Source organism: Dromiciops gliroides, chromosome 4 (genome assembly GCF_019393635.1).
Source record: "Dromiciops gliroides isolate mDroGli1 chromosome 4, mDroGli1.pri, whole genome shotgun sequence".
Taxonomy (NCBI): Eukaryota; Metazoa; Chordata; class Mammalia; order Microbiotheria; family Microbiotheriidae; genus Dromiciops; species Dromiciops gliroides.
This window is the reverse complement of record NC_057864.1, coordinates 187208368-187236149: the sequence shown is the minus strand read 5'-3', so window position 1 is coordinate 187236149 and position 27782 is coordinate 187208368. Positions and strand designations below refer to the sequence as shown.

The window sequence follows — 27782 nt, the reverse complement described above, 5'->3', positions numbered from 1 at the left end:
TAGGCTTGATCTACTCCCCATTCCCACGGTATGTATCCTTTAGGCCCTCATTTGCCAAACAGTAGAGTGAGGATAGGGGTGTGGTGGGGGTGGGATCGAGGGTAGGTACAAGGTTTTTCCCTCCCAGCATCCTTTGGGGCCATGACAGAGCAAAAGTCACAACTCAGTGTTCTTAAATCACCAAAGTCACAGAAAGAGATGAGGATTTTATTTGCAATCAAGAGATTAACAGACTTAAGTATCCATTATTTTTGCTTATCCAAAATAATTTAAACCCACCTGCTGCTCAGGAAAACAATTCCAAATCACTGGCTTCTAATTACTCACTATGAAAGGCCATTACACTAGGGTTGTATATTTGCATAGAAAATGCAAATGTTACTTCTATAAGGAAGGGGGAGGCTGGGGCAAGATACTTCACATGGCCAGACTAGAGTCCGGATGCATTCATTCTTTGCTTTGCTAAATGTGACCAATCCAAGCAGCTAGTTGGAGGAAAAGAGCTAGTGAATAGAAGGAAATTCCCAGTCACTGCCTCAAATGACTTCTAGATACAGGGCTATAACTGAGAGTGCAAATTCATTTGGGCCAGCTTCACCTTGGCTTGATCAATTCAAACAGCAGGTAGGTGACAGAGAGGGATAATCACTTCAGTGCCCAAGCCAGGTTCTGGTCTGCAAAAGCAAGGCAGCCTCATTCTGGGCCTGTCTCATTGAGTCCCTTTATAGAAAGGTTAAGGGCCACAAGCTAGTTATCTGAGCTATAACAGAGACTGATCCAAAAGGATGAATGTTAACAAATATCTCAAAGATGGGTCTTCAGGACGCCATCTCCAGAAGAAAGAAGGACTGAGTGGATTTAGAGGTTTCAGGTCTGGAAGCAATCTTGACTCATTACTCTTAAGAGGAGCTTTCTGGCCTATTCTACCTGAGATCAAACAATTGTGACACTTTTTAAAGTGAGTGGCAGAACACATGATCATCATACACCTGTCGCTCAGCCTCTGAGAAGAACTCATCACAATATGGACAGTCCAGGATATGGGTCTGCAGGTGCTGCTCAAAGATGTTTTCCTCCACATCATCAGGGAAGACCCCACGGCAGATAGGGCACTTTTTGATGGAGGGCTATGAAGAGGGAGAGACAGAAATCAACAACCATTCTGTCACCTAAGGGGTAGGGGGCTTACTCATTCAGAGGCGGAATTACCCGAACAGAAGCATAGCTAAGGGGTTTGGGATCTGGAAGAAAGTATGAAAACTAAACCCTTCTCCTGTCCCAGACCTTACTGTGCACTCTTCCCTTTTGCTAGATCTTTCTGTCTCTCAATCAGGAGATGTTTAGGATTAGTGATTCATTGAAATGGTTTCCAATTCAAAAGGTGCACTCTTTATTTCCATCTGAGCCACATCTGTGCAATTGTTCTGCTCTTTGTTGTTGTTCAGTCATGCTTGATTCTGTAATTCCATTTGGGGTTTTCTTGGCAAAGATACTGGAGGGATTTGCCATTTCCTTCTCCAGTTCATTTTATAGATGAGGAAATGGAAACAAACAGGGTTAAGTGACTTGCCCAGGGTCTCACAGCTAGTAAGTGTCTGAGGCAAGATTTGAATTCAGGAAGAGGGGTTTTCTCAACTTGGTCCTCTATTGATTATGCTGTCTAGTTGCCCTGACCATAAAGAGCAGAGCAGTTGTGCAAATGTGGCTCAGATCAAAATAAAGAACGCACCTTTTGAATTGGAAGCAATTTCAAAGAATCACTCACCCTACCTCTAATTGTGACAAATAATTCCCAGAGGTGAAATGAAGCAGAAAAGGCAGTGGAAGAGCTTTGTCTCCTTCTATCCACCACTTCAGAGGAGTGAACTCAGTTCTGGCCATAGACCAAATTGACCAGTGACCTCTGTAGCAATAATAACTATTCAATCAGTCCCTCCGTGACACTCAGGATCAGGTTATTGAACTTGAGCAGACAGATAATCCCTTTAGGATTTAATATGTGAAAGCCCAACAATCAGATACTTACCAGGCTGGGAACATGGACGTCTTGGGTAGCTGAAAAAAACAAAAAGGTTTCATTCATCGAAATTATTTTTTCCTTTCTTCTCCAGCTGTGACCTAGCAGGCGTTGTGTGTGTTTTCCTTTCCCCCATTCCCACTCCACTTGTCTCCAGCTCTTTATGAACACTTCTATATATGGCTAACTCTGAGGTGGGAGACCCCATAAAGTCAGTCATAAAGAGGAAGGAACAGAATGGAAGGGGGAAACAAGAAGAATCAAAGAGAAATATCCTAAGAGAGATATCCTACCAGTAACAAAAGCACTTTAAACTGACATCAGACTTCAGAAGTGCTGCAGATGCAAACATATTTTACGCAAATCAGGTGCAATTTTTTAAAAATGAAAAATAGCCTGTGTGACTGCCCCTGTTTCACACATTTGGATGTGGTTGGGAAAATAATCGCAATGGCATGGTCTCAGACTGCTCTCTGAGGCACTAAAGAAAGCTGAACCATTAAACCAAAACCAAACTCTCTCCTCCCTTCAAGGATGCTCGGACAACGAGTCCTGAAAGGCAGGCAAAATTTGACTCTAGTCCCTCTCTCAGTTCTTCCATCTTCTCTGCATGTCTAATGAACTCCATACCTCCTTCTTCTTTACCAAGATCTGTTCGGGTGATTCCCACCTCCCCTTCCCCAGGTGCCTGTTACTGGACAGTACATCTCATCTCTCCTCATGTTTCCCAACCTTAATTAGCTTCCCCAGCTTTGGTGCTTAGTATATATCTTCTACCTAAAGACGTTTCTCTGATTTATACATTGGGTCTATAGCCACGGGACTCAATTTGTGTCTGCTGCCTCTGGGCGAATGATCTGATTTGCGTCTCCCAGGTCCAGATTTATTCCTCAATTAACACCTTCTGCCAAGCAATCTTTCTATTGGGTTTTCAGCTTCTGCCCAACAAGCAAATCCTCCCCATGTCTGTCCTGACAACGGAGCTGCTATCTTAATGAGCAGAAGGGAGAGGATTTAGTGGGGGGCAGGGATGAAGGCACATTTCCAAATGGAATAATGTGTGATAAGGGCCTTACCAGAGTAAGGATTTCCAAAGACGAGTCCAGTGTTTTCTTCTAGGGCTTCTTGAACAGGAGTAGGGTTAGAGAGCAGATTAGAATCAGAATTCTCACAGACATAACACAGCAGCCTCTCATTTTCCTTCTGCAAGAGCTACAAAGAGAATATTTGGATGAAGTGAGAGGCAGCAGCTGATAAAGTAATGAACTGATCAATGCTATCAACAATTTCCTAATCAAGGTAATTTTTTTTTCTAAACCCGGAAATATCTTGTTTATTCTATTTGGCTTATGAAAACATGAAAAAGAAGAGTTTCCATGCTGAACCCACTAACAGTGGGGAAAAGTCGCCTATCAGTACCCGGGATAGGCCTGAAAATTGGCTGTAGAGATTCCACTATTACTTCAAACCTTTCCATTACATAAAACTTTTAATTTTTTGCACATTGTAACTGATTTAAATTCCTTTCCAATTTTTTCTGTCTCATCTTTAAGCAATCACAGGAACAAGGATAGAGCCAAAGGAAAAACAGGAAGAGTTTGAGCCATCACCTCTTATTTATCAATCAAGTGATTGACTTAGTTGCTAATATTCCTTAGGTTTCTATGTGTTTCATATTTCCCCTAATATTAAGATCCATTTTGAACACAGTTTGAACCCATGGAACCATGAAGAGTAATAACTCCCAGAGTCAGGGCATCTGAGTTCAGGTCCTACCTCTGACCTTTGATACCTCTGTAACCTTGGGCAAGTTTCGTAATTTCTCTGGGCTTCAGTTTCCCCATCTATAAAGTGAAATAGATTGATGGCCTTTGATGTCCCTTCCAATCTAAGAACCCTTTCATCACCAGCTTGGTCAAGAAGCATCAATTCCAAACTCAGGAACAGCTGTGGCAAACAGTCCGTCTAAGCCAAAAGAGAACAGAATGAAAGCCTTTTCCTAAGTACTAGGAGTGTGCTGAAGCCAGAGGCTTACATTTTCTGTGGGAATATTTACACCCCCAAACTGGTAATCTACAAAACTAGGGCTTGATTGTTTTGCTTCTTGTCTAGACTTAATAGTAATGGAGGTTATTAAACTTACAAGTGTGTAGGCATCCATTTTTCTTGTTGAACACTGAGCGCCATGCCCCTGCACTGCTCTACAGGACTGCAGTACAAAGCTCAAGGAATGAAGTCATTGCCACACCAGAGGCCTGTAACTCTAAGCTAATAATCATAGTCACAGTGGGCATTTATATAGCACATCAAGCCCTACAAAGTGTTTTTCCCGTTCTCTTATCTGAGCCTCACAAGCCCCCTGACAACCACTGAGGCACAATGGACGGCACTTCTGTGATTCAAGGGTCAACATGTTTCTACTCTCAAGATACAGCCCAGAATCACAGCCTGCTACAGTTGAAAGGAATCTCTGAGAGTATCTTATCCACCTCATTTTACAGATAGGGAAACTGAGGCCCAGAGAAATTAAGGGGTGCAGAGATACTGGGCAACCAGCTGCAAGGAGGAAGGAGCTAGAATAGCTCCTAAGCAGCTAGAACGTGAACACTGTGTTCACATGTACACATCCTACTTTCTGTGGCCTTGAATCGGCACACCAAATAATTTCCCTTCCTGTTTATTTGCCACCACTGTTGATCAATCCACTAAACAAATTTTGGTGAGATGAATAACAAAAAAATCACTGATGATAAGCCAGCTGTGTGCCTACCACTGAGATAGCTGCTGTCTTTGCTGTGCACAGGTTGGCAAAGGAAACACTGAGCCCGGGGATCAGCAATTGCTCACATGAAATTAGGGCCAGTGACCAAATCCAACCTTTCATCCCTGCCCCAACCTTTGCACAGAATGACAGTGAAAGGATGATAAGAAAGCCGTGAAGCTCAAGTGTAAAAATGACCAGTTTCAAATGAAAACACTTCTCTGCAATGTGCCTGCTCATGTGCCGGAGAAAGCTGCAGGTATCATGCAGAGAGCAACGTCTGGGGCTGGACTCTACGACAAACAAAACCAAAACGCTCTCCCCTTATAAGGATCCTCTGCCAGAAGGCCTGTCAGAGAACTTTTGAGTTCTGGTTTCATCACCAGCCAATAAGCCACTCTGTTCCCATCTCTTGTCCTTTTATGTCCTTACATTGTTTTCTCCTTCTATCCTGGTCTTCTCTCTCTGTAGCTCCTCATATAAAAACTTACTCTCCTCTAGCTTCTTCATCAGGTCACTGATCTGGTTCTATGGAGAGAAACGAGACCAGATTAGGAACAAAGATTTCAATTTGGGAACTGGGCCCACGGGCAACATGAAGTAGAAACACAGCATAAAACTTGAGCTTTCATGGCTAAGGCTGGGGCAGAGTTGGCACCTCAAGGTTATTCCCTTTGGTCTGGTCAAGAATATAAGGGAGGGAAAGGGCAAAGTGGGTGGTTGGGTGGAAGCTTAAAACTGAGAGGGGAATCTGGGAGAGCCGTGAGCCCAATAATCCTTGTGGTGAACGAACACCTCATTCCAAGGGTTTTCACAATGCAGCGAATCCTACCATAACCTAGCCTACCTAGTGAGTACCAGGATTAAAGACTACCATGTGATTCTAAGAAATCAGGAAGCACTGGATGGGCCTTATCTAAGGTCACAGATGGAAAAAGGATTTGACGTCTTCCGCTTTTCAGTCTGGGGTGTCCCTGTCCTGGCTGAGCACATAACAAATTAGCTCAGCAGTAAAGGAGTCTTAGAGGTTCCTCATTTATGCTTTCCCCGCTTTCTACATACATACACACGCACATACCTCAGAAAACACTAAAATTAATTCTCCTTTTTATTAAGGATTTTATTAGAATGCTGGTGCCCAAGCTGCTGTGTGCTGGCCCTGAGGTAGAAAGGGGGAAGGGTCTACCCGATGGCAGGGGTGACTGCAGGCTCCTTGCTCCCCAGCCCCACAGGCTCCTGTTGGCTTTTCTTGTCCTTCTGTCTGTCCCCGTTCACTTCCTCAAAAGGCAGAAACGAAAAAGTGCCATCTGAGCCTGTGGAGGAACTTGCCCAATGATGATGGGAACCCTTTCTGAGCTCCCGGAGCCACTGGCACGTGCACACACGACATTCCTCTCCCCACCCCCAGCCCTTCAATTCCCTTGCACTCGGTGACTGAGAGGACAGCCCCTAGGGCTCAGACCCCCCTGCCTTCCCACCCCTGCCTTGGTCACCTACCAGCATAGCAGCCTTCAGCTGCCTGATCTGTTTGTGGAGGCGCTGGCACTCTTTGTACTTCTCTATGAAACAGGCTCTGCCAGCCTCTACCTTCGCCTTCAGCCGCTCCACCTCCTGCACTACCTGCTTCTCCACTGGTGCTTTCTTGTCCCTAGGTCTCTGAAGTACAAGATACATTGCCCCCAGGGTTAGCTGCCTCTTGGAGGGAGGGATATGGAGCTGGTACCCAAGAGGTGGTGGAGCAGGCTAAATCATCTGGCTCTGATTAAGCTAATCCATGAATTTACTGTGCCGCACACAGCAGAACCTTTCCTTAAAGTCTTATTATGCTGACATCTCACCGTGGCCTGGAGTGACTGGGTGCTCAGAGACTATTTCTGGTAAAGCACAAACCCTGGCAGGCCTTTACCAAGGTGCTGAGTCTTACTTAAAGAGTCTGGGCCCCACAGAACTGAGGAGTTGCCTAGCTGTGAAATGGCACAATATCCTCTATGACCAGGGCTCCTCATAAAACATGGAGAAAGGGCAGCTAGGTGGCACAATGGATAAAGCGCCACCCCTGGATTCAGGAGGACCTGAGTTCAAATCCGACCTCAGACACTTGACAGTTACTAGCTGTGTGACCCTGGGCAAGTCACTTAATCCTCATTGCCCCACAAAAAACCCCAACTGACCAACCAAAAACCATGGAGAAGAAGAAATCTCAGTCAGTAGAAGGAGTACTCACAGAAGATGAAATCACATCTTTCCAAGTAGAAGGCATAGCATCACATCAGAGAGAATCACAGGCACCTCCACTCTTGATTTTACAAATTTTTTTTACAGAGCTCAGGATCTCTCCTATGCTCACCAAACATTTTTTAAGAGTTCCTCTTCTGACACCTGTTCTATTCCTCATGACAGATAACGGTAATGGAATAAGAGCCTATATTTTTAAAATGTTTTAATCTTAACAAGTAACCTGCCAAGTAGGAAGTAGTACAAATGGGTTACCGCTCAATAGATATTACACTATTAAGCCAATTTAAGGTCAGGGAAAACAAACACACTGCATTGTAATATAGTATGTATTTGTGTATATACAGAGATGTACAGGTGACATATACATACACATTTACACACTTGTATAGTTTTAGCCCAGACTAATGATTTCATTGGCATAGGGAATATGGGGAGAAGAATTTCCCCCTAAACAATGCAGATTGGCAGCTGTTCTGCAATTTATTCTTAGAGAATTTCTCAGGGTACTAAGAGATTAAAGTGATTTACTCAGGGTCACAAAGTCAAGTATGTGTTGGAGTTGGGACTTGAACCAGGTAGGCTGGAGTGGGGTGTCTGCCCTGCAATTTCATGTGAGTAGGAAATTTCCAGGAAGGAATATGGCTTCCTCTAACTAAAGCAATTAGGAATCCACAAGTTTCTCTGTCAGAAAGTTGCCTGGGGCATGGAGAGGGTCACTGTCTTGTCCAAGGTCACATGGGAGTATTAGCCAGTAGTCAGCCTTGAAACCCACTTTTCCCAATTCTAAGGCTGGCTCTTTAGTCACTACATTATGCTGCCTCTCATTCATTCATAAATATGTACTCAATCTCTCTCTCTCTCTCTCTCTTCATTATAAAATTCTCACTACTTGGAAAACTACAGCCCCATTCTCCATTGTGTGAACAAGGGCATGAAGAGCACTAGAACCCAGAATTCCTACCTCCTTGTTCAGGATATGCCATGATGTGATTGCCTTCTCTAAATGTCTTATTGCTCATTTCCTATAGGAAAACCCTCACTACCCTCTGTTGTCTTCAATAGCCTCTCTTTCCCTACTTGGACAGAAATAGGATATTCAAAAAGACAATGCTATCCTCTCCACGTCCCTAAAACAATCTCCAGCTCCTCTTCTCTTAGGCCCCTTCCCTCTGAACCACTCAGACGTGCCATGAGCTCCTGCTGCTTCCGAGCTGATCCAGTTTCCTTTTGCTTCATCTCCTCCACAGTCTCTTCAAGCTTCTGCTGGTGCTCCCTCTGTACAAAAACACATACGTAAGCCAAATACCATTGCTGGGGTAGGGTGAGGGAGGGATTATGGGTAAATAGGATCTAAGGGGACCCCTCCTCCTCCAATTCTGAGAGAAAAAAACCAGAGACCCCAACATTCCAGATGGGCTCCCCAGGCAATTCCCCCAGAGTCACATGCAAGTAAAGAGGCTAATAATGGAGGGACAAGGTGCACAACGGCCTATTATTTATAACGGTCTAGCAAGAGTATTTCTATTCTTCCTCCTGGTTCTACCTGTTTAGTCAAACTGAGAAGTAGCTGTTCATTTTCTTTCTTCAAATGCTCCAACTGCTCTGTTCTGTCCCGGTCTCCTTGAGTCAGCTTCTCCATTTCTTTCTCCCGAACTGAAATCTGTGCCTATAGAGCCAACAGGACAAAAACAAAGAGGGAGCAGCATTAAAACCACATCAAGACAAAAGACATATGCTCAAGGCAGGCCCCAAACCTTCAAAGAGAATACCTCTTGGCAGCAATCCATCTTATACACCACTTTATTTCCACACATTTACATGTTAAGTTGATGTCTTGCAAATGAGTATGACTGATTCCATAGGTCACCTTCAATGCTAGCTCTTAGAGGACAGACTAGCACAGCTTCTGATAAGGGGTTCTGGCCACCATGTGTGGCCCATTTTTATTTTTTTGTGGGGCAATGAGGGCTAGTAAGTGTCAAGTGTCCGAGGCCAAATTTGAACTCAGGTCCTCCTGAATCCAGGGCTGGTGCTTTATCCACTGCGCCACCTAGCTGCCCCCTTGGCCCTTCTTTCTATGTAGGAATTGGCCTAAAGGTTAGATCACACTGAGGAGGCTGGAGGGGAGAGTTTGCAGCTGTAGTCAATGTCATGCATCTTAATAAGAAGTAAAATGAGCAAATATACAAACTATTTGTAGACTCTGGGATGGAAATATAAGAGACCAGGACTTAAATGAGGCAGGGGCAAATCAGAACTGTAATAAATGGAAAATACTCAGAGTCTGGTCTAGTGTTTTTAAAGCCTAACAGTGCTTATTATCCTGAGTTATATCATCATGAAGTCACTGAGGAGGAGTAGAGACAGAACAGAAGTTGTCTAAGAAGATATGCAAGATGACAAGGATAACTGCATTATTGCCTACCTGAAGCTGATCAAGGTGATCAAGAGTGGTCTTCAGCCTGACACCCATTTTCTCATTTTCTGAGGACACATTCTGGTTCTGCACTTTAAGTCTGGGAAATGAAGAGGTTGGTTTCAGCACCTGCCCCTGTGTCTCATCCACTGGGTCCAGGGAAGTGAGATCAGTTATACCCTCTTGAAGTTTGAATGGTTTAAACAAGAACATCTTCACCTCAGCCCTGCCAAGCACCCCTAAAATCCACTAATCCTTCTTACGACCTTGTTTTGATTGCCTGACTTTAGCAGACTCTGCCCTGCTGGGATACTGAAGCATGTTCTCAAGCTCCTGAGCTGTGATCCAGAACCCTGGAGCTCCTTATCTGAAAGGAGCTTTTGGGACATACGTCCTCTTAAGAGAGGCAGTGTGGTAGAATGAGAGGAGCTGAGAACTTGGGACAGGGTCTGAATCCAACCGCCAGAACTTACTAGCTGTGTGACACTTCTTAGCAGGTAGAACTCAGGTGACTCCTACATAAAATGGGAGTAACACCTATAGCCCCTACCTTACAGAGCTGTTGTGAGGATCAAATGAAATTGGGCATATTAAATGTTCTGTAAACCCAAAGGCCTAAATGAATGTCAACTATCATGATTACTATAAAGAGCATCAGTTTCTAATGGCTTCTAACCCTTCTCTATTCTGGATCACCAGGGATTTGTTAGCATCTCAGAGATCCATAAAAGCACACTCACTGAAGCAGTTCTGTCTCCCAGCAACCTTTCTGTACTTTCAGACCCTCATTCTCTTCATTCAGGACACCAATCCTCTGCTCTAATGTCTTATTGATCTCTGTCAGAGACTCCAGTCTCTCCTGCAGTTCCTGAAGGGGAAGACAAATAAAGACCATGAATTGAGCCACGCAATTCCATGAATCTTTGAAGTGTTTAGAACATCCAGTGAGAGAAGCCTGCACATCTCCTCATTCTTGCCCTCTTTCAGTCTCTCATCTTCAAAAGGCATCAGAATGGAAATTCTTGCTGTCTAGGGGAGGGGGGGAGGGAGGGGAGGGAGGGAGAAAAATCTGAAATTGTAAAGCATGTATAAACAAAAGTTGAGAACTATCTTTACATGTAATGGAAAAAATAAAATATCTCATTAAAATAAAAAAAAAAAATGGAAATTCTTCCAAATTCCACTGAGGAATGGATCAATGGGAAACTGGGTGGCTCTGGGGGGAAAGAATACAGACCACAAGACGGGATCCTCTTAAGTGTCATTGAAGGGAACTTTGGTGAAGGTGGAAGACCAGAACATGGAAGGAATAAGACCAACGTCCCACAGGGAGGTAGCAGTAAAAAAGAAATTTATTAAAGGAGGGATAGAATTGAGAAACACGAGGAAGAATCCTTTTTAGCTCCTCATATATAGTAAAAGAGATGATTCCAGGACTTCAACAGAGGTGGCAGAATCAAAGACCTCTATTTTTTAAATTTCTTTCAGGAATTCTATGGAATGAGAAAGGCCTAGAAGGATGAAGCAAAATTTGTCAATAACCTGTTAGGATAGTCCTACAACTAAATTTCATAAATTTCAGACGGGGGATTTATGAAAAGGCCTGAAAAGAGAAGATGCCTAAGAGGTTACTAGTAACAAAGCTCAAGGAAATAAAGAAAAAAATGTATAAAGTTGGAGGAGAGAAAGACCCAGTGATCCCAGGATTTATCTTTTGTCTCATATCCTTCATTTCTTCCTCACGGTTCCAATTTCCTGCTCCTTGCCTTTTGTTTTTCTCTGTATCTCCTCTCCTCCCAAATTCATAACTTACTTTTGTTCAGAAATTATCAATGCTTTATAGAATCTGAGCTACATTTGTTAGTGGATGCTCTTTAAAGAATCTGGACTTACATACTGATTTATATTCTAAACCAATCCCCAAATTCCAGTAAACTTGTAATGATTTAACACCTGCTTGTCAAACATCTATTCAGATTATCTGGGCTTTCTTCTCCCTCTTCAGTTACCAGTCACTGTAAAATGATGGGATTCAGCTAAATGATCTTCTGATGCAAGAAGAGTTGTTTTACACACAGATCATGAAGAAAGGACAAATTCACAAGCCTGCCAGAAATGGAGCTCAAAATTCTTCTCCCAGGAGCCACCATACCTGTGTCTTTTGAAGCTCAGCATGCAGGTCTGAGTTCTGTTTCTGGAGACTAAGACAGTTGTCTTTCAGGTCCTGGTTCTCCTGGCGAAGGTCCTTGTTGAGCTGCTCAATCTCCTCCACCTCTCCCTAGGAAACAACATCTGCTCAGATCCAAAATGGAAAATAACAGACTTCCAATTAGCAAGAAACAACGTGGATTACACCTGTTAGAGAATCACTGTGCCTTCTCTGCTACTGATTATAGCTCAATGAAATGGAGAATTAAGTCCAACAAAGCATTCATACTCCAGGAGCTAGAAGACATTCTGTGTTGAAATCATGTTCCCAGATACAGATATTGCTCAATGCTATTTCCGACACACTAAGTACCCTCCCTTCTTTTATCTACCAATCCATGCCTCTCACCTATCTCAAAATTTATATCTCCAAACAGTCTTCTATAATTAATCTCACTTAATTCAGAATAATCTTCTCTATCCCCTTAGTATTTGTACAGTTTGTATTAAATGTTTTGCACCAGTTGATATATATTTATTAGACACATGCAATACGCTAACAGTTAAGAGTTATAGAAGTAAAGAGAATAAACCATTTCAGCCTTCAAAGGACTCACAATGCAGTTGGGAATGTGAAGCATACACGCATGGACAAGAGTACTGGGCAGTAAATTAATTTCAGAGAAAATAGAAGATCAGTTATTATTATATAGCTTGTTAATGTTCTTAAGTTATTTCAGGCATGCAATCTGGGCTCCCCAAGTAGACTGGAAGGAAGGTCTCTGGGGGCAGGGGTCATTGTCTTTTGTATTTCCTCAGCATCATCTATTCAAAAAAACGCATTTGGACAGTGACCCAAGATTTGATAATAAACTGTATGACAAAGTGAGTGTCTAGAGCCCACAAAGATAATATTTCTATCTCCTAATTCCACATTGGAAATGTTTCTTTTGGGGGGCAGCTAGGTGGCGCAGTGGATAGAGCACTGGCCCTGGAGTCAGGAGTACCTGAGTTCAAATCCGGCCTCAGACACTTGACACTTACTAGCTGCGTGACCCTGGGCAAGTCACTAAACCCCCATTGCCCCGCAAAAAACCCCAAAAAAAGAAAACAAACAGGAAATGTTTCTTTTAACCTGAGTAGGAGAACAGGGGTGGGGGAGGGTGGCTGGCAGCATAAAGAAGCATGGAGGAAAGAGGATGAATTTGCATACCTGAGTGGTGACCACCAAGATGTCCTCCTCACTTTCCGGACGGAACTGGAAAGGGACACTGGCCCCTCGGACAACACCATCCTGATCCACATAGCAGAACTGATAATACTCATCATCTTTGGGTAGGTAGTAAGCTGAAAAGAAAGTCACATATCTTAACTCTGCAGTCTGCAGCTTCAGGAAATCCTGAACCTGGGAGAACTTTGTAACCTCCACAGAAAATTAACAGAAACTAAAATCAGAGGAAACCAAGTTAGCTATGGTTATAGCTAGAGCTCTGCTTAGCTGACCTAGATGTTGTTATGGTTAAGGGAGGTTCTTTCTAAGGCCACTCTGTAGGCCAGGAGAACAGGGGCAGGGCTGCTAATTCTCAGCATTGCTTCTTACCTTTTTTTTGGGGGGGGAGGGGCAGGGCAATGACAGTTAAGTGACTTGCCCAGGGTCACACAGCTAGTATGTGTCAAGTGTCTGAGGCCAGATTTGAACTCAGGTACTCCTGAATCCAGGGCTGGTTCTTTATTCACTGTGCCACCTAACTGACCCTCTGCTTCTTACCTTTAAACTGCACTTGTTGCTGCAAGGATGATTTACTGTTGAGGTCGGTTGGCAAAGCAGCCCACATAAAAGTGTAATATTCTCGGGTTGTCTTCCATCCTACCTGGAGTGACAAAGAAATGATAAAAGATACAGAGTACTGTGACAAAGGTTGAGAGAGCTACAAAGTTTAGACAAGGCACAATTCCTATTCCTTATGGTAAGATACATGCATGGATAACTATAATAAAAATGCTGCTTGATAAACTCCAGATTATAAAACACTGGGGAAGAAACAATAATGATTCAATAACAATTATTGGGAAAATTGGAGATGGTGAAAAATGGGATTATATCTGTTTCTTTTACTATATATGACAATAAATTCTAAGTGGATCCATGATCTAAATACAAAAAAGTACACCACTATAAAAAGTGATAAGAAAAAAGAATGATACTTTTATCTCAACTCTAGAAAAAGGAAAAATTCTCATCTATCACACAAATGTTAGAAATTCCTGGGCACAAAAGATGAATGAAGTAAATACACCTGATAAAATCATATGACATCCGAAATCTATAAAGATTTTATGTAAATTTAAGAGGCTAAAACCTACGCCTTAAGAGATATATAGGTAATGTTCAAAAGATAGGAACAGACAAAAGTCCACAGGGGAGGAAACTTAAAGGAAGGAGGGCATATTTGAAAATATAAAATTAAAAGGTATCCAAAAAACTTAAGATATATAAATGTCTAATAATCACTTAAAATTAATCAAACTCTCTAAGGTCAAAGAACTTAAAATTAAACAGCTTTGAATTACCATCTTACATGATCAAACAGGCAAAAAGTTTAAAAATGACAAAATTCACCAATGGTGGAATTGTGGGAGAAAGAGCCACATATTACTACACTGTTAGTGAAACTCTGAACTGGTGCAATCATTTTGGAAATCAAGCAACCTAGCAATACAAAATAAAAGATTAAAAAAAACAACATAAAAATGTAAAAAACACAAAACAACATATAAACTAAAGAAGAGATATGAAACAACACCATCCCAATGCTTCTCTGGAAGCAGGGATCCATGGGTACTGAAGACTCTAACAACACGAGACTTTTTTAGAGGCAGCCAAGTGGCACACTGGATAAAATATCAGGCCTGGAGTCAGGGAGACCTCAGTACAAATCCTGCCTCAGACATTCACTAGTTTTGTGAGACATCATTCATGAAAACTTGCCTGTTCCCTTCTCAAATGTTCATTAGAGATGCCCTTGGCATACACCTTGATTTGCTTATTTTTCTCTGTATAAAGCCACATATAATATACAATTAATGACGTTTTTCTGGTGATGATTATGATTCAATGAATAAAGGGCCTTCGAAGACACTGATATAAATAAAAAAATCTCATGGAAGAAAATTCATTAAGTAGAAAAGGTGAAACCAAACCGGTGCCCACAAGGTAAAAGACCCACCCAAATCAGCTGGAAGAAGAGCATGTCAGAGAAAGGACAAGGATTCACAGCACCTTCAGAGAGACTGCACAAGCAGAAACAAAATTGGCTCATCTGCTATATTTTGAAACTGCCTGAGCCTAGTGAGGGGAGGGAGAACTAAAAATAAATTCAACTTTAGTTTATTAAAAAGTTAAAGTAGAGTTGAAAAGGCCACATTGAAAACTTAACAGAACACACTAGGGCATGTTTTAGTGTCTAATTAGCATACACCCCAGTTGTTATAAGCGAGTCAGAGACATCACAGCCTGAGGAGGTCCACAAAAATTGGGATTTTATAGAGTCCTCATTCATATCCTGCAGTTTCTTAATGCCCTGTGTCCAAAATATCATGTTGGAAGGCCTCAGAATTATGGCTGCCTCCAAACAGAGGGGACTATTTTTATTTGTGTATTATTCCTATTCTTTGGATTCTTCACCAGGGTAAAGCTAGGAGGAGGATCTCTGGCCTCTATGCTATCACTTTGTGACTCTACCTCTAAAACAAGTCTGTTTCCTTCTCTTGGGGCCGTAGCCTTTGTTGATCAGCTAAAAAAAAAAAAAAAGAAGTCTTGCTCAGGAAACAGTTAACAGTGGAATGGATAGGGATTTTAAATTGGGAGATTGGCGATCTAGTATCAGCTCAATTGTGGGCTTCTGGGGTTCTCTATTAAATGGTTCCTACCATAGCAATTCTCACATCCTGACTCAGAGAATGAAATTAATTCATAATGGTCCTTGGAAGCCAGAAATGAAGGACAGAAATTTAACATTTCAAATGTCAATTATATATTTTGATTCTCATGATGGCATGATAGCAGTTTCATCCATGTGAATTAATAAGAACACCACACCAGGTTCAAACCAGAGGGCCAACTGAGCCACATTTCTGTGTCCCAGTGGTTCAAAGGAAAAATTTATAGTAAAGTGAGGCAAAAGCACTTTAAAAGTTTATCCCTGGAGGCAGCTAGGTGGTGCAGTAGATAAAGCACCTGTACTGGATTCAGGAGTACCTGAGTTCAAATCCAGGCTCAGACACTTGACACTAGCTGTGTGACCCTAGGCAAGTCACTTAACCCTCATTGCCCCCCCCCAAAAGAGTTTATCCCTAATGCCCTTTAATAATAAGACATGGATCTGTTATAAATTGATTCATCTATCAATTATTCAAACATTTTTGTATTTTTATCTCTACCAACTTTTAGGACTAAAAAATCCAGCATCGGGGCGGCTAGGTGGCACAGTGGATAAAGCACTGGTCCTGGATTCAGGAGTACCTGAGTTCAAATCCAGCCTCAGACACTTGACACTTACTAGCTGTGTGACCTTGGGCAAGTCACTTAACCCCCATTGCCCCACCAAAAAATTTTTTTTTTAAATCCAGCATCATAGAATCATAGCAGAAATGGATCTTATGGGATAAAGCACCAGCCCTAGATTCAGGAGGTCCAGAGTTCAAATCAAGCCTCAGACACTTGACACTTACTAGCTGTATGACCCTGGGCAAGTCACTTAACCCTCACTGCCCAACAAAAAGAAAAAAAAAAGGAAAGAAAGAAGGAAAAAAGAAAAGGATCTTATGGATCATATGGTCTAATCCTCTCTGTAAAAACAAGGAGGAAACTGAGGTGACAGAAATTAACTGACCTGTCCAAGTCAGTAAATTAGTTACTTGTCTCAGTCAGCTGATCAGTGAGAAAGCTATAATCCAGGCTTCCTGATTAATTTAATTTTTTTTTTAAACAAAACCAATCTACTACATAATTACTACTTTCCAAACTCCGAGGTTTGGGGCAGCTAGGTGATGCAGTGGATAGAGCACCGGCCCTGGATTCAGGAGGACCTGAGTTCAAATCCAGCCTCAGACACTTAACACTTACTATCTGTGTGACCCTGGGCAAGTCACTTAACCCCAATTGCCTCACCAAAAAAAGAAAGAAAGAAAGAAAGAAAGAAAAAAACCAAAACTCTGAAGCTCATTAATATTTTGTGAATTTGGTGTATAAGTCCATGTTTACCAGAAAAGTATCATTCATAAATTAAAACACTAAAACTTCTCACATTTGTATAGTATTTTATAGTGTGCCAAGCATATCTTTCACACCAACTCGCACTGCAAATATTACTAACACCATTTTACAAATGAGGAAAGTGAGGTACAGAGGAATTAAGTGGTTTGTCCATACTCACAGAGCTAGGATCAGAACCCAGAAAAAGTTACTACTATCTTGCCTCTCAACATGAAATGGCAAATGTCAAAACCTCAGCACAGCTGAAATAGTGCTGCCCTCCCTTTTGACCTTTGTCTTTCCAGACACAGTTGGTTATCTTTTCTTGCCTCAGTAATCTGTGCTCACATGGAAGTTGTTCTATCCCCTGACCCACCTTCACTCTTCTTCTCTGGAACCTTTTGCAGTATCCTTATTTCCTTCCTGAAATGACATGCAATATCCCAAATGCAGATACACTACAGTGGGTTTTATTGTTTTATTGTTTATTATTTGATTTATTGGGTTTTGGTGGTCTTCTTCTTTGGGGGGGGAGGGGCAGGGCAATGAGGGTTAAGTGACTTGCCCAGGCAAGTGTCAAGCATCTGAGGCCAGATTTGAACTCAGGTCCTCCTGAATCCAGGGCTGGCGCCTTTATCCGCTGTGCCACCCAGCGCCCCACCACCCCCATAACATTTTCACTATCAGTTGGTAGTATGTGATCAGGAAAGACAACCATTTTCTATGTTAGTCTAAGCAAATGGAAATTTCAAAATGTTTCTTGCTACAAAATAAAATCACAAAATGCATTTCAAAGCCTGATTAAGTAATAAAAAAACCCCAACCTAGTTTGAATTATGCTACTATTACATAAAAGGATAAAAATTGGAGCAAAACTGTTACTCCTGCCTCCCCCAACTCTTCTCTTCTTTTTTTTTTTTTCAGGGCAGTGGGCCACACAGCAAGAGGCAGCAGCCCTTATTATATTAAAAGCAGACAGGTTGTATAATTTGCATTTCTTAACCCTTATCTCTTACATTGATTTTTATAAATAAATTCTGCTTTGATTATTTAATTAAGAGGCTTCTTAATCATTTGCTTATCAATTTGGGATCAGAGCAAGTGTGGAGAAATTTTTTAAAGGCCCTAACAGATTGGCTTTGGAAATTAATAGCAGTCAGATAGCCAGCCACTCAAAAGCCCCCAGATAGATTAGGCCCCCCCAGTCAGATTAGGCCCTAAATTAGCTAAAATATTCTCACATTTGAATGGTGACCCAGATGGGATTTACGGCCCAAATTATAATTTTTCTAAGCTTATAATTTTTTCATATAAGTCCAGTTATATACAATTTTCAGATTAGCTAGTTAATAATTTTTTTTACACCATTGATAAGCTTAGTATTCCAAACGACCGAAGGGTTGAAGAAAAGAAGCTGGGTATTTTGTTTTGTTTTTTAAGGAGAGGTGTGTGTATTTGTGTGTGTGTGTGTGTGTGTGTGTGTGTGTGTGTATGTGGGCACACTTGTGCTCAAAGAAGTGACGGCTCCCTCTCTTTCACCATGCAATCAGGAATAGTGTCTAGATTCAGGAGAAGCAGCATCAGCACAAAGGCATATAATATACAGATCTGTCAAACCAAAGGTCACTACTATCGGCAACTCTTTGCAGTGAAAATAACATAGATTTAACCTTTATTGTTCACCTCTGAAATATATAAATTTGCCAGTGGCAGTAGTGACAGGGTGGGGGGGGAGTGCCTGTCATAAAAAATTAACAGCACCTCTTCTTGATTGTCAGGGTGATTAAACATTGCAAAAGTTGCCAAATAAAATCATGAACTCACTATCCTTGGAGATCTCTTTAAAAAAAAAAATCTCCCAACATCCCTTCTAGCTCTACTGACACTATGAAATTTCAAATAACTAGAAGCTTTATTTCAGAAGTAATAAAGACAGGAATGATGTGAAAGGAACTATGTCATCTATAGCAGTATTAACTGACACACTGAATTCTCTATTAGGCCAGTATAGAAAAATCAAGAAAACAGAGGGATGGAAGGGAGAAGTGGAAAATCCAAAAGAAAATAATTTTTAAAAACACTTGGGGGGCAGCCAGGTGGCGCAGTGGATAAAGCACCGGCCTTGGATTCAGGAGTACCCGAGTTCAAATCCGGCCTCAGACACTTGACACTTACTGGCTGTGTGACCCTGGGCAAGTCATTTAACCCCCATTGCCCAGCAAAAACAAAAAAATAAAAACACTTGGAATGGGGCAGCTAGGTGGCGCAGTGGATGGAGCACCAGCCCTGGAGTCAGGAGTACCTGAGTTCAAATCCAGCCTCAGACACTTGACACTTACTGGCTGTGTGACCCTGGGCAAGTCACTTAACCCCAATTGCCTCACTAAAAAAAAAAAAAAACAAAACACTTGGAATGCATTGAGATATTTTGGGATAACAAAATATCCTATTTTGGTATGGCTCAGGCTAATAATGAAAATAAGCTTGTATTAACAGACAGGAGAAACCCCAGTCTAGGGTTTTAAAAACTGGCTGCTTTCAAAAAAATACACAAAGTAGGTAACACAGGAATAATTGGGACTCAACTATAGTTCATGAGCTCTTGGTACTTAAAAAATTCTAATCTAATCTCTTACCCTAAAGATGCCAACCCAGTCCTTCCGGCGGGGAATGAAATGCTGGGTGAGGGTGTAATGGCATGTGATGTCTCCCCCAGGGATGTAAAACTTCTCCACATTGTTAAAGATGATCTGAGAGAAATGGCAATGATCCAGCAAGACAGCTGACGTCGGGGGCTCCTCAACTGTCTCTTCCATGTTGGGGGGGTCCTGGGAGGGAATGAGAAGCATGGTAAGATAATGAGGAAGCAGTAGACTTCAATAAGAGAGAAATCTGGGCTCTCACCCAAGGAACATTCTGTACACATCTGAGGTGAGCCCAGAAAGCAGAAGCCTGACGATTGTGTGGAACACAACCATTTTCCTATTTCAGTTTAGGCCATTTCACTTGTGATTTCCACTGCCAAAGGAAACCTGCCATTATTTTCTTTCTTTTTAAAAAATTCTGAACTTAAAATAGGAAAGAAAACTACCATTTTTATATATGAAGTAAAACAGAAGGCTGTGTAAAACTGCTAATATCTATTATGAATGACTAGCCTTAAAAAAAAAAAAAAGCAACACGCTCCTTTCAAAGCTAGCCTGTTGTTTATATTTCCTTCTAAACTTCTTCCTATTATTTTCAACCATCCTGCCATGGTGAACTCTCTTTTCCAAATGCATTGGGCCTCCTCCTCTGCTGGGATTCAGCTTGCTTGCCTTATGCCAAGGATAAAATATAGATGACAGATGAGACAAGTATTTTGTAAATTAAAGCATTATATAAAACAAGTCCCTTTCTTTCATCTAAAACATGGAGCGAATACATTACAATAAAGCTTCCCATACCTCAATCACTCACTTGACTTTCAACCAAGTGAAAATTATAATTCCTCTAATTCTTTACTGAGCAGCACAGTACAATGACCACCAGTACATTGTAGGGACTCAAATATTTGTTGAACTGGATTGAGGCAACAATCCGACACATGCAAAAAACATGTCATTCCTTATAAAAATCATATGTTGGCACAAGGCAATCTGCCACAACGGGTGTCAACAACTAAGGGACACTGCCACCAGTTGGGTTAACAGTCTGCTGGCCCCATCTAGCCTGTTTCCTGGTCTTATCTGATTCAAAGGCTGTAGGGCCTTCTCTGTATTCCAATAAAACTTTTTTGTTGTTGTTCTCTTTTGGTAAGGAAAGGGTCAGGAACAAAGAATTTCATGTGATAAATTGTGTTCTGTTCTTGAATGTCAGCAAACAAGGAATGATGCAATGCAGTGTCTATTTTGTGCTATGGCTAAGCCCACATCCTCAATTTTAATGTCCGATCTACTTTTCTGGGAGGGAAAGCCACATATTGGAAAAGGATGGAACTAGTTCTCTGCAGATAAACCACAACCAAAGAGATTATCATCTCTCTGTGGGATTAGGAGAGGGTGGGAATGCTCTGCATGTGCATTTTATTCCTAAAGGCAACCCAGCTACATTAATTAAGCCCTTTCTTCACTAGAATTGGTTAAGTAACTACCTAGGAAACTTGGGAGATAAGAGCTTTTTTTCCTAGCCCTGCTCTTCAACTTGCTTTTGAGGAGGCAAGGTATTTAACAAGGGGTGAAGGGTGAGAGTGGGAGGTTAAAACTTTGTGATCTGTCAAAGAACTAGCACTGACATATTGGTAGAGCTGGGAAAGCAATGTAAAAGTATCATGAATGACATACAAGATGGGCTTGCTAGCTTGCTTGGATGCTTGAGTTGAGTAAATTAAGGGTACAAGTTTGCACTTCACAACGATCAGTTAACTTTACATGAAGAAAACTTGATTCTCCAGTTCTGGTGTCCACCTCTAAACACCATCAAACTCTCTTCCAAACAGGTGCCACTTATTTACAGTAAGAGTTTAAAAACTGATTACACCCTCTGTCTCAATGATCCAACTACTAGGATTATATATCCTGAACACGTTGGCAGCTAAGTGGTGTAGTGGCTAGAGCACTAGACTTGGAATCAAAAATACCAAAGTTCCAGTCCTGCCTGGCCTAGCCCTGTAGCCCTGGACAAGTCACTTAACCTTTCTCAGCCTCGAGTTTAAGAAACTGATATACTAATGCAATGAAATATTTCTATGCTATACAATTTTTAAAAAATGAATAAAAGGGGGCAGCTAGATGGTGCAGTGGATAAAGCACTGGCCCTGGATTCAGAAGTACCTGAGTTCAAATCCGGCCTCAGACACTTAACACTTACTAGCTGTGTGACCCTGGGCAAGTCACTTAACCCCCAATGCCTCGCCAAAAAAAAAAAAAATGAATAAAAGAATGGAAAGGCTTATATAAAGAGGTACAGAAGAAAGCTGAATCAATAGGACACACTCATTCACAACAATATAATGGTAGCAACAAAACTTTTAAAGAATCCAGATTCTTTAAAGGGAAAGGGGACAAAGCCACCTAAGAATATTAATTTTGTCAGCTAGGTGACCCAGTGGATAGAGCACCGGCCCTGGAGTTAAGAGGACCTGAGTCCAAATCTCACCTCAGACATTTACTAGCTGTGTGACCCTCGGCAAGTCACTTAACCCTAATTCCTTAAAAAAATGTCTGGGGCCATCTCCAGTCATCTTGATATGTATCTTGCCACTGGATCCAGATGGCTCTGGAGGAGAGAGTGACTGCACAGCCTTTCCTCACTTAGATCAAATTCACTGCAAACCATGACATGTCGTGGTCCTCTAAGAGAATGAAGGCCCAACAACACATACAAAATGATCTAGAATTTAGTTTCACTTGTGATATTATTCTTTTTTTTTTTTTTAGTGAGGCAATTGGGGTTAAGTGACTTGTCCAGGGTCACACAGCTAGTAAGTATTAAGTGTCTGAGGCCGGATTTGAACTCAGGTACTCCTAACTTCAGGGCCGGTGCTCTATACACTGCGCCACCTAGCTGCCCCGATATTATTCTTACTTTTGTTTTTCTGATTGTTGATATTTGTTAAGATTATTATTTATAATTAAAAATAATTACTTAAAAAAAAAACAACCAACCAACATGTATCACTTTTGTATGGTGGGACCTAAGTTAATGAGGGTGACTCAAAACAGCTCATTCCCTATGCTGGGGGAAAAAAAGGCACTTGGGTACTCTATGAAGAAAAGGACAGCATTTTAACCCCCCACTCCCCAAGTAAGATAACATCAGACCATACTTTTCCAAATTCATTCTTTGAAGAGCTAGGCTCCAGATTTCTAAGAAAGCTTGACACGATTCCATCTACAAGGCGATGCAAAAATAATGCACTGTCCTTATCAGAGTTCTTTAAGAACAGAAAAAGGCATAAATAAATAACTAGTCCTTCTGCATGACCCTACAAACCTCAGGTGATGCTTAGTTGTAGATTTCTTTAGGAATCAAAAAAAAGGAAGGCAGGGGTCCCATGGAATTGATTTGAAAACCTCCCTTTTACTGCTTCCAACTCTGCTTCAACAAAAAAGCAAGCAAATCAATTGCAATTTTCTTAAAATCTGCCCTCATGGATGCTGAGCCATCATGAAGGAATGACAGTTAAAAATAGCAAAGTAATGTCCTAAAAATGATCAAATAGCAAGAAAAGCCTAATGTGTACAAAAACATTCATAGGAGTGTTTGTCACTTTTTTTTAAAAAGCTGGAAACAAAAATGAAGCACACACGCATGATGACTACAGCAGTGTAAATAATGGCCAAACTAAGGGGCACCAACATTCTAATCAAATTCTATAACAAATATCAGTACTATACTGTCAAAGAGAAAGAACACATCTTGCTGTTAACTGCTTTGAATTAGATTAATTAGTTGCCTTCAGGAGTGTACTTTGTTGTTAGTAGGGAAAGGTTTGTTGTATCAGAACAAATTATATTAATAATTTTTTTAAATGGTTAGAAAGAAGTTTCATATTACCTATTTACCCAGTGGGTGGAGCTGTTTCAAGAGAAATTAAAATGCCATTTCAAGAAAAATGAAACTATCTGAAGCTCCTCTGGTTCAGTTCATAAAGTGAAACTAATGTTCAGGAAGTCAGAGAACAAATCAGTCCTTAATTACCTTTACTAATTTGGGGCAGTAAATGAATAACTAAACCCCCCAGATATCCTTTCCAAAAAAAGTAATTTCATCCAATAGTATCAAGTTTCTGCCCACTAAACCTTTTTTTCTTAGCTGTTAACAAAGTAAACAGACATGTTAGCCTCACTGTTCCCTGACTCTAGGGGATATAATATTGTACAACAATATTGTGTTAGGGAATCCTTGTATTCAGACAGTATGGACCATGAAAACTACCACTGTGTTTTGATGGATTTAGCTGATTATAACTTGCTAAAAGGAAAATAGTCATGAGGCAGGGAACATAAACAAAGAATCTGTACCTGGCCCCTAAAATGGTGACCTGGGAAGACACTGCATAATGCAACCCAAAATATCATAGCTTAGGACAAAAACAGTATAGTTACTATACTTTGAATTCACTCAGCTTTTTTGCAGTGAGGAAATCTCAGACCTCTAAGAAATAATTATCTATTTCCCTTTAATGGTAAATTTTCCCCTTAAAAGGTATGTGAGGGGCAGCTAGGTGGCGCGGTGGAAAGAGCACTGGCCTTGGATTCAGGAGGACCTGAGTTCAAATTCGACCTCAGACACTTAACACTAGCTGTGTGACCCCGGGCAAGTTACTTAACCCTCACTGCCTCACTAAAAAAACTAAAACAAACAAATCCAGAAATACACTATAAATACAACTATCTTTGGGGCAGCTAGGTGGCGCAATGGATAGAGCACTGGCTCTGAATTCAGGAGGACCTGAGTTCAAATCCGGCATCAGACATTTGATACTAGCTGTGTGGCCCTGGGAAAGTCACTTAATCCTTATTGCCCCACGAAAATAAAAAAATAAAAATAAAAGGTATGTGACTATTTTTCCTTTTAGAGACTTTTTTATCTGTATCTTTTAACATCGCCCAAATTCCACTCCCCAGCCCCTTCTCCAGAGAGTGATCCCTTAGAACAAAAGTTTTGGGGGAAAAAAAGGAAGAGAAAAAATTCTGTAAAACCAACCAATTCACAGAAAAAAAAAAAATCTCTGGTTATTTGCAATGTTTTTCACAACCCTGGACCTTCCACTTTAGCAAAAGAGCAGGGGGTGGTGTCTTCTCATATCTCTCTTCTTTGGGGCCAGCTTTTTTCTATAAAATTTTCTCCAACATTTAGTTTCATGGTTATCATTCTTTTCACTTCCAGAGTTCTAGGCACTATGTATGTTGTTTTCACGGTGCTACTTATTTTACTTCATGTTTCCAGGCTTCTCTGTATTCATCATGCCTGTCATTCTTACAACACAATAATATTCCATCACCATTCCACTACGTGATGCATGTACCACAATTTGTTTAGCTGTTCCCCAATCAACTGGTGTCCACTTTGTTACCAGTTCTTTGCTACCATAAAAACTGATATAACATTTTGGTATATATAGAGCTTTTCTTTTGTAACTGATCTCCCCGGGGTACATGCCCAGCAGTGCAATCTCTGGGTCAAAAAAAGTGGGGGCATTTTAATCCATAATGGTTGTACCAATCCTCAGTTCCACTAACAATGCATTAGCCTCTTCCCAAACTCTCCAACACTGCTTAATTTGACATCTTTGTCAATTTTCTGGGTATAAAGTAAAATCTGAGTTGTTTCGATTTGCATCTCTTACTATTAGGGATTCAGTGTATTCTTTCATATGATTGTTAATAGTTCACAATTCCTCTTTAGAGAGTTCTTATCTGTTGACCACTTCTCTATTCAGGGAAGGGTTATAGCTTCTAATTTCAAAGCCACCCAAGCAATGAGAGTACTTAATGTGAGTGAAACAGGAAGTTTGCTGCTTTAGGTCAAATGCATTTCATTTTGTCTGGGAAAGATTGTTTCTAAACAGGCATAGTTCTCTACGGGCAAGTCTGCTAAGTCAGCATGTCAGGCGTTGCTGGAAAGATCTGGAACTGAGCCCAAACCTCCCAAGTGAGGTTTCATTGGTCAGTTAAGACCCCCATCAGTAGGACTGATTTGAGTTGATTTTTAGTAGTGGGGATGGGTTGTGCTCATTCATTTTCCCACTTCTCAATTCTTCTTTCCCTGAATGATTACTGATGGCTTAGACATCAGTCATGAGTATTCTCTCTCCAATCTACAAATCCCACTGCTGCCCAGGTAACCTTCCTTTTCCCTTATTACACTTACAGTATTTCACACTTGGTCTATTCAAAAATGTTCAGTAATTCCCTATTGCCTATTGGGAAGCAGTGTGGTGGGAATGTTAGACTCATGTACCCTGAATTTCTGATCTGATGATCACAGGAATATCTGTTTAAATGCTCAGTTTCAGTTTCCTCCTCTGTAAAACAGTGATAACACTTGTAATATCTTATAGGGCTGAGGAAAGTACTTTCTTTGCAAATCTAAAAAGAGATACATACATTTGAGTTACTATTATTATGAAAGGAAGAGTTATGCAGAGGGAAAAATGATGGATTTGGAGTCAGCTTACTTAATATATTGGAGTATCGGTTTCCAAATCTCTAAAGTGAAGGGTATTGGTGTCTTCCAGCTTTTTATTTGTAATGCAAGTATGTCCAGCCTAATGCTCTGAGCCTTATCCTTTCATATTCTATCTAAACTGGGGTTAACTGTCCAGATGTCTTTCCCATCATTAAATATTATGCACCTCGGGTCTACTGAACTCCCTCTCTCCAAGATGCCTTCCCGGAGCCACCCAGCTCCCTCCCCAAATCATTCCCTTGCATTTATCTCATTCAATTATATCATTGTTATGTGATCTACTGCAACATGGAACAGTAGACAGAGCAACGGGTCTGGAGCTAGGAAGTTCTAAGTTCAAATCTGACCTCAGACACTTACTTTCTAGCAGTGTGACCCTGGGAAAGTCACTTAATCTCTTTTTCGCTCAGGTTCCTCTTTCCTCAAAGGTGATAACAGCTCCTACCTGGAAGAGTTATTCTGAGGATCAAATGAAATTATATTTGTAAGGCGATTAGCAGAGTTTCTGGCCCACAGTAAGAAATGTGAGCTATTATTATTAGCTATTATTTCAATTATTTATGTATTTACTCTCTCTCTCCTTAAATAATAAGCTCCTTAAGTCAGGCCTGTAGAAGACATTTAAATAAATATAATACTGAACTGGCTAAGAAAGGGAGCAGAGATAACTGGCCCAAAATGGAATTGGGCTGTGTATTCGACAGTTGTCAAGGTCAGAATAAGTAGAGAGAGAAATATGATAATTCTCTAGCAAGATGTTAAATAGTGTGACTACTGCAAATATCATACCACATCAGCTAGATGGTGAGCCAGGAACTTTCTTCCTTCTCCATATACCACTCATTTCCTGCCCAGTATCCCCAGAAGGATCACATGAATATCTCTTTCTGGGATCAGTGGATAGAAGCTACGGTACAGTGGGCTGAATCTGGGCTCTGCTACTTACTGTGTGACCTTGGGCAAGTCACTTCACCTCTATGCCTCAGCTTCCCCATCTGTAAAATGAGGGGTTTGGACTGAATGTTATACAAAGTTTCATCCAGCTTTAAAATCAAGGATTCTAGCTAGGCTTAAATCAAAGATTGGGGGAGGGAGGGAAGGGCCGGCCGCAGTGGTGTGTGGGGGAGATTGTTCCTGAAAAGAGGGGCAAGGTTTGGGAAGACCCTCCTACAGTTCCCCCTTCTTTCCAAGGCCCCGCCACATCCCAAGAAGCGAAGAGGCGGGGAAGCTAACGGTGGGGAGGGGGGCAGGAAGGAGGAGAATGGAGGTGATTGTCCAATCCTTAAGCAAGAGACCGTGACGTCACGACTCCCCAAGTCCGCTGGGACGCCTTGACGTAAGCCCCAAGGGAAAAGGGGAGCTTATCCATATCACCGCCCCCCCCTCCCCACTTTGAGTGCGCACCCGCCAGTGCCTCGCTCTCCTCCGGAGATCGTCCCCACAAACTCCCTCAGAACTGAGAGGGGCGCTACGGAGGCCATCTACCCCCGCCACCGCCCTCTCTGGCGCGCCCCCGGAGGAAGCGCAACGAGCCACCGGCCCTTCTTTCCCGACCACTGGCTTTCTTCGCCTTCAAGGACATGGAACGGGAAAGCCACGGTCCCCATTCCTCCCCACGCCATCAACGGTTTTCACCTCAAAGACTCACCCAAAACAGCAACAGCCACCAGCAGCTGCGTCGCAACAGCTACAGGGGCGGGGACAGGGGCGGGCAAAGGTCCCGGGGCGAACTTCTCGGCGCCCGCCCCGCCCTTGCCCACTGCGTCATAACGTC

At 41.6% G+C, this 27782-nt stretch overlaps 1 protein-coding gene across 2 annotated transcripts; it reads right to left on the bottom strand.

Annotated features, from left to right (window-relative positions):
* Positions 1-186: 186 nt before the first annotated feature.
* CALCOCO2 (calcium binding and coiled-coil domain 2) lies at positions 187-27782 on the bottom strand. Of its 2 annotated transcripts, XM_044000473.1 has the most exons (14): positions 27657-27706; positions 26369-26467; positions 19471-19662; positions 13349-13451; positions 12794-12927; positions 11585-11710; positions 10173-10300; positions 9442-9532; positions 8560-8682; positions 8205-8291; positions 5211-5306; positions 3094-3229; positions 2027-2055; positions 187-1127 (listed from the first exon to the last, which is right to left on the bottom strand). In XM_044000473.1, exons 3-14 carry the CDS (start codon positions 19648-19650, stop codon positions 954-956), a joined length of 1407 nt encoding a protein of 468 aa, XP_043856408.1. In that variant the 5' UTR covers positions 19651-19662; positions 26369-26467; positions 27657-27706; the 3' UTR covers positions 187-953. The 2 variants fall into 2 exon arrangements, with proteins under 2 accessions (XP_043856408.1, XP_043856409.1); XM_044000474.1 differs by lacking the exon at positions 26369-26467 and having other exon boundaries at positions 27657-27782.

What these genes read in the sequence shown, in the direction of transcription:
- CALCOCO2 (XM_044000474.1), bottom strand. Translation starts at nt 19,650, where the DNA reads ATGGAAGAGACAGTTGAGGAGCCCCCGACGTCAGCTGTCTTGCTGGAT. An exon ending in GGAAGCAGCAGGAGCTCATG is followed by an intron (nt 5,307 to 8,204) that starts GCACGTCTGAGT and finishes TTCTCTCCATAG; the next exon opens with AACCAGATCAGTGACCTGAT. An exon ending in ACGTCCATGTTCCCAGCCTG is followed by an intron (nt 1,128 to 2,026) that starts GTAAGTATCTGA and finishes CCCTCTTCATAG; the next exon opens with CCCTCCATCAAAAAGTGCCC.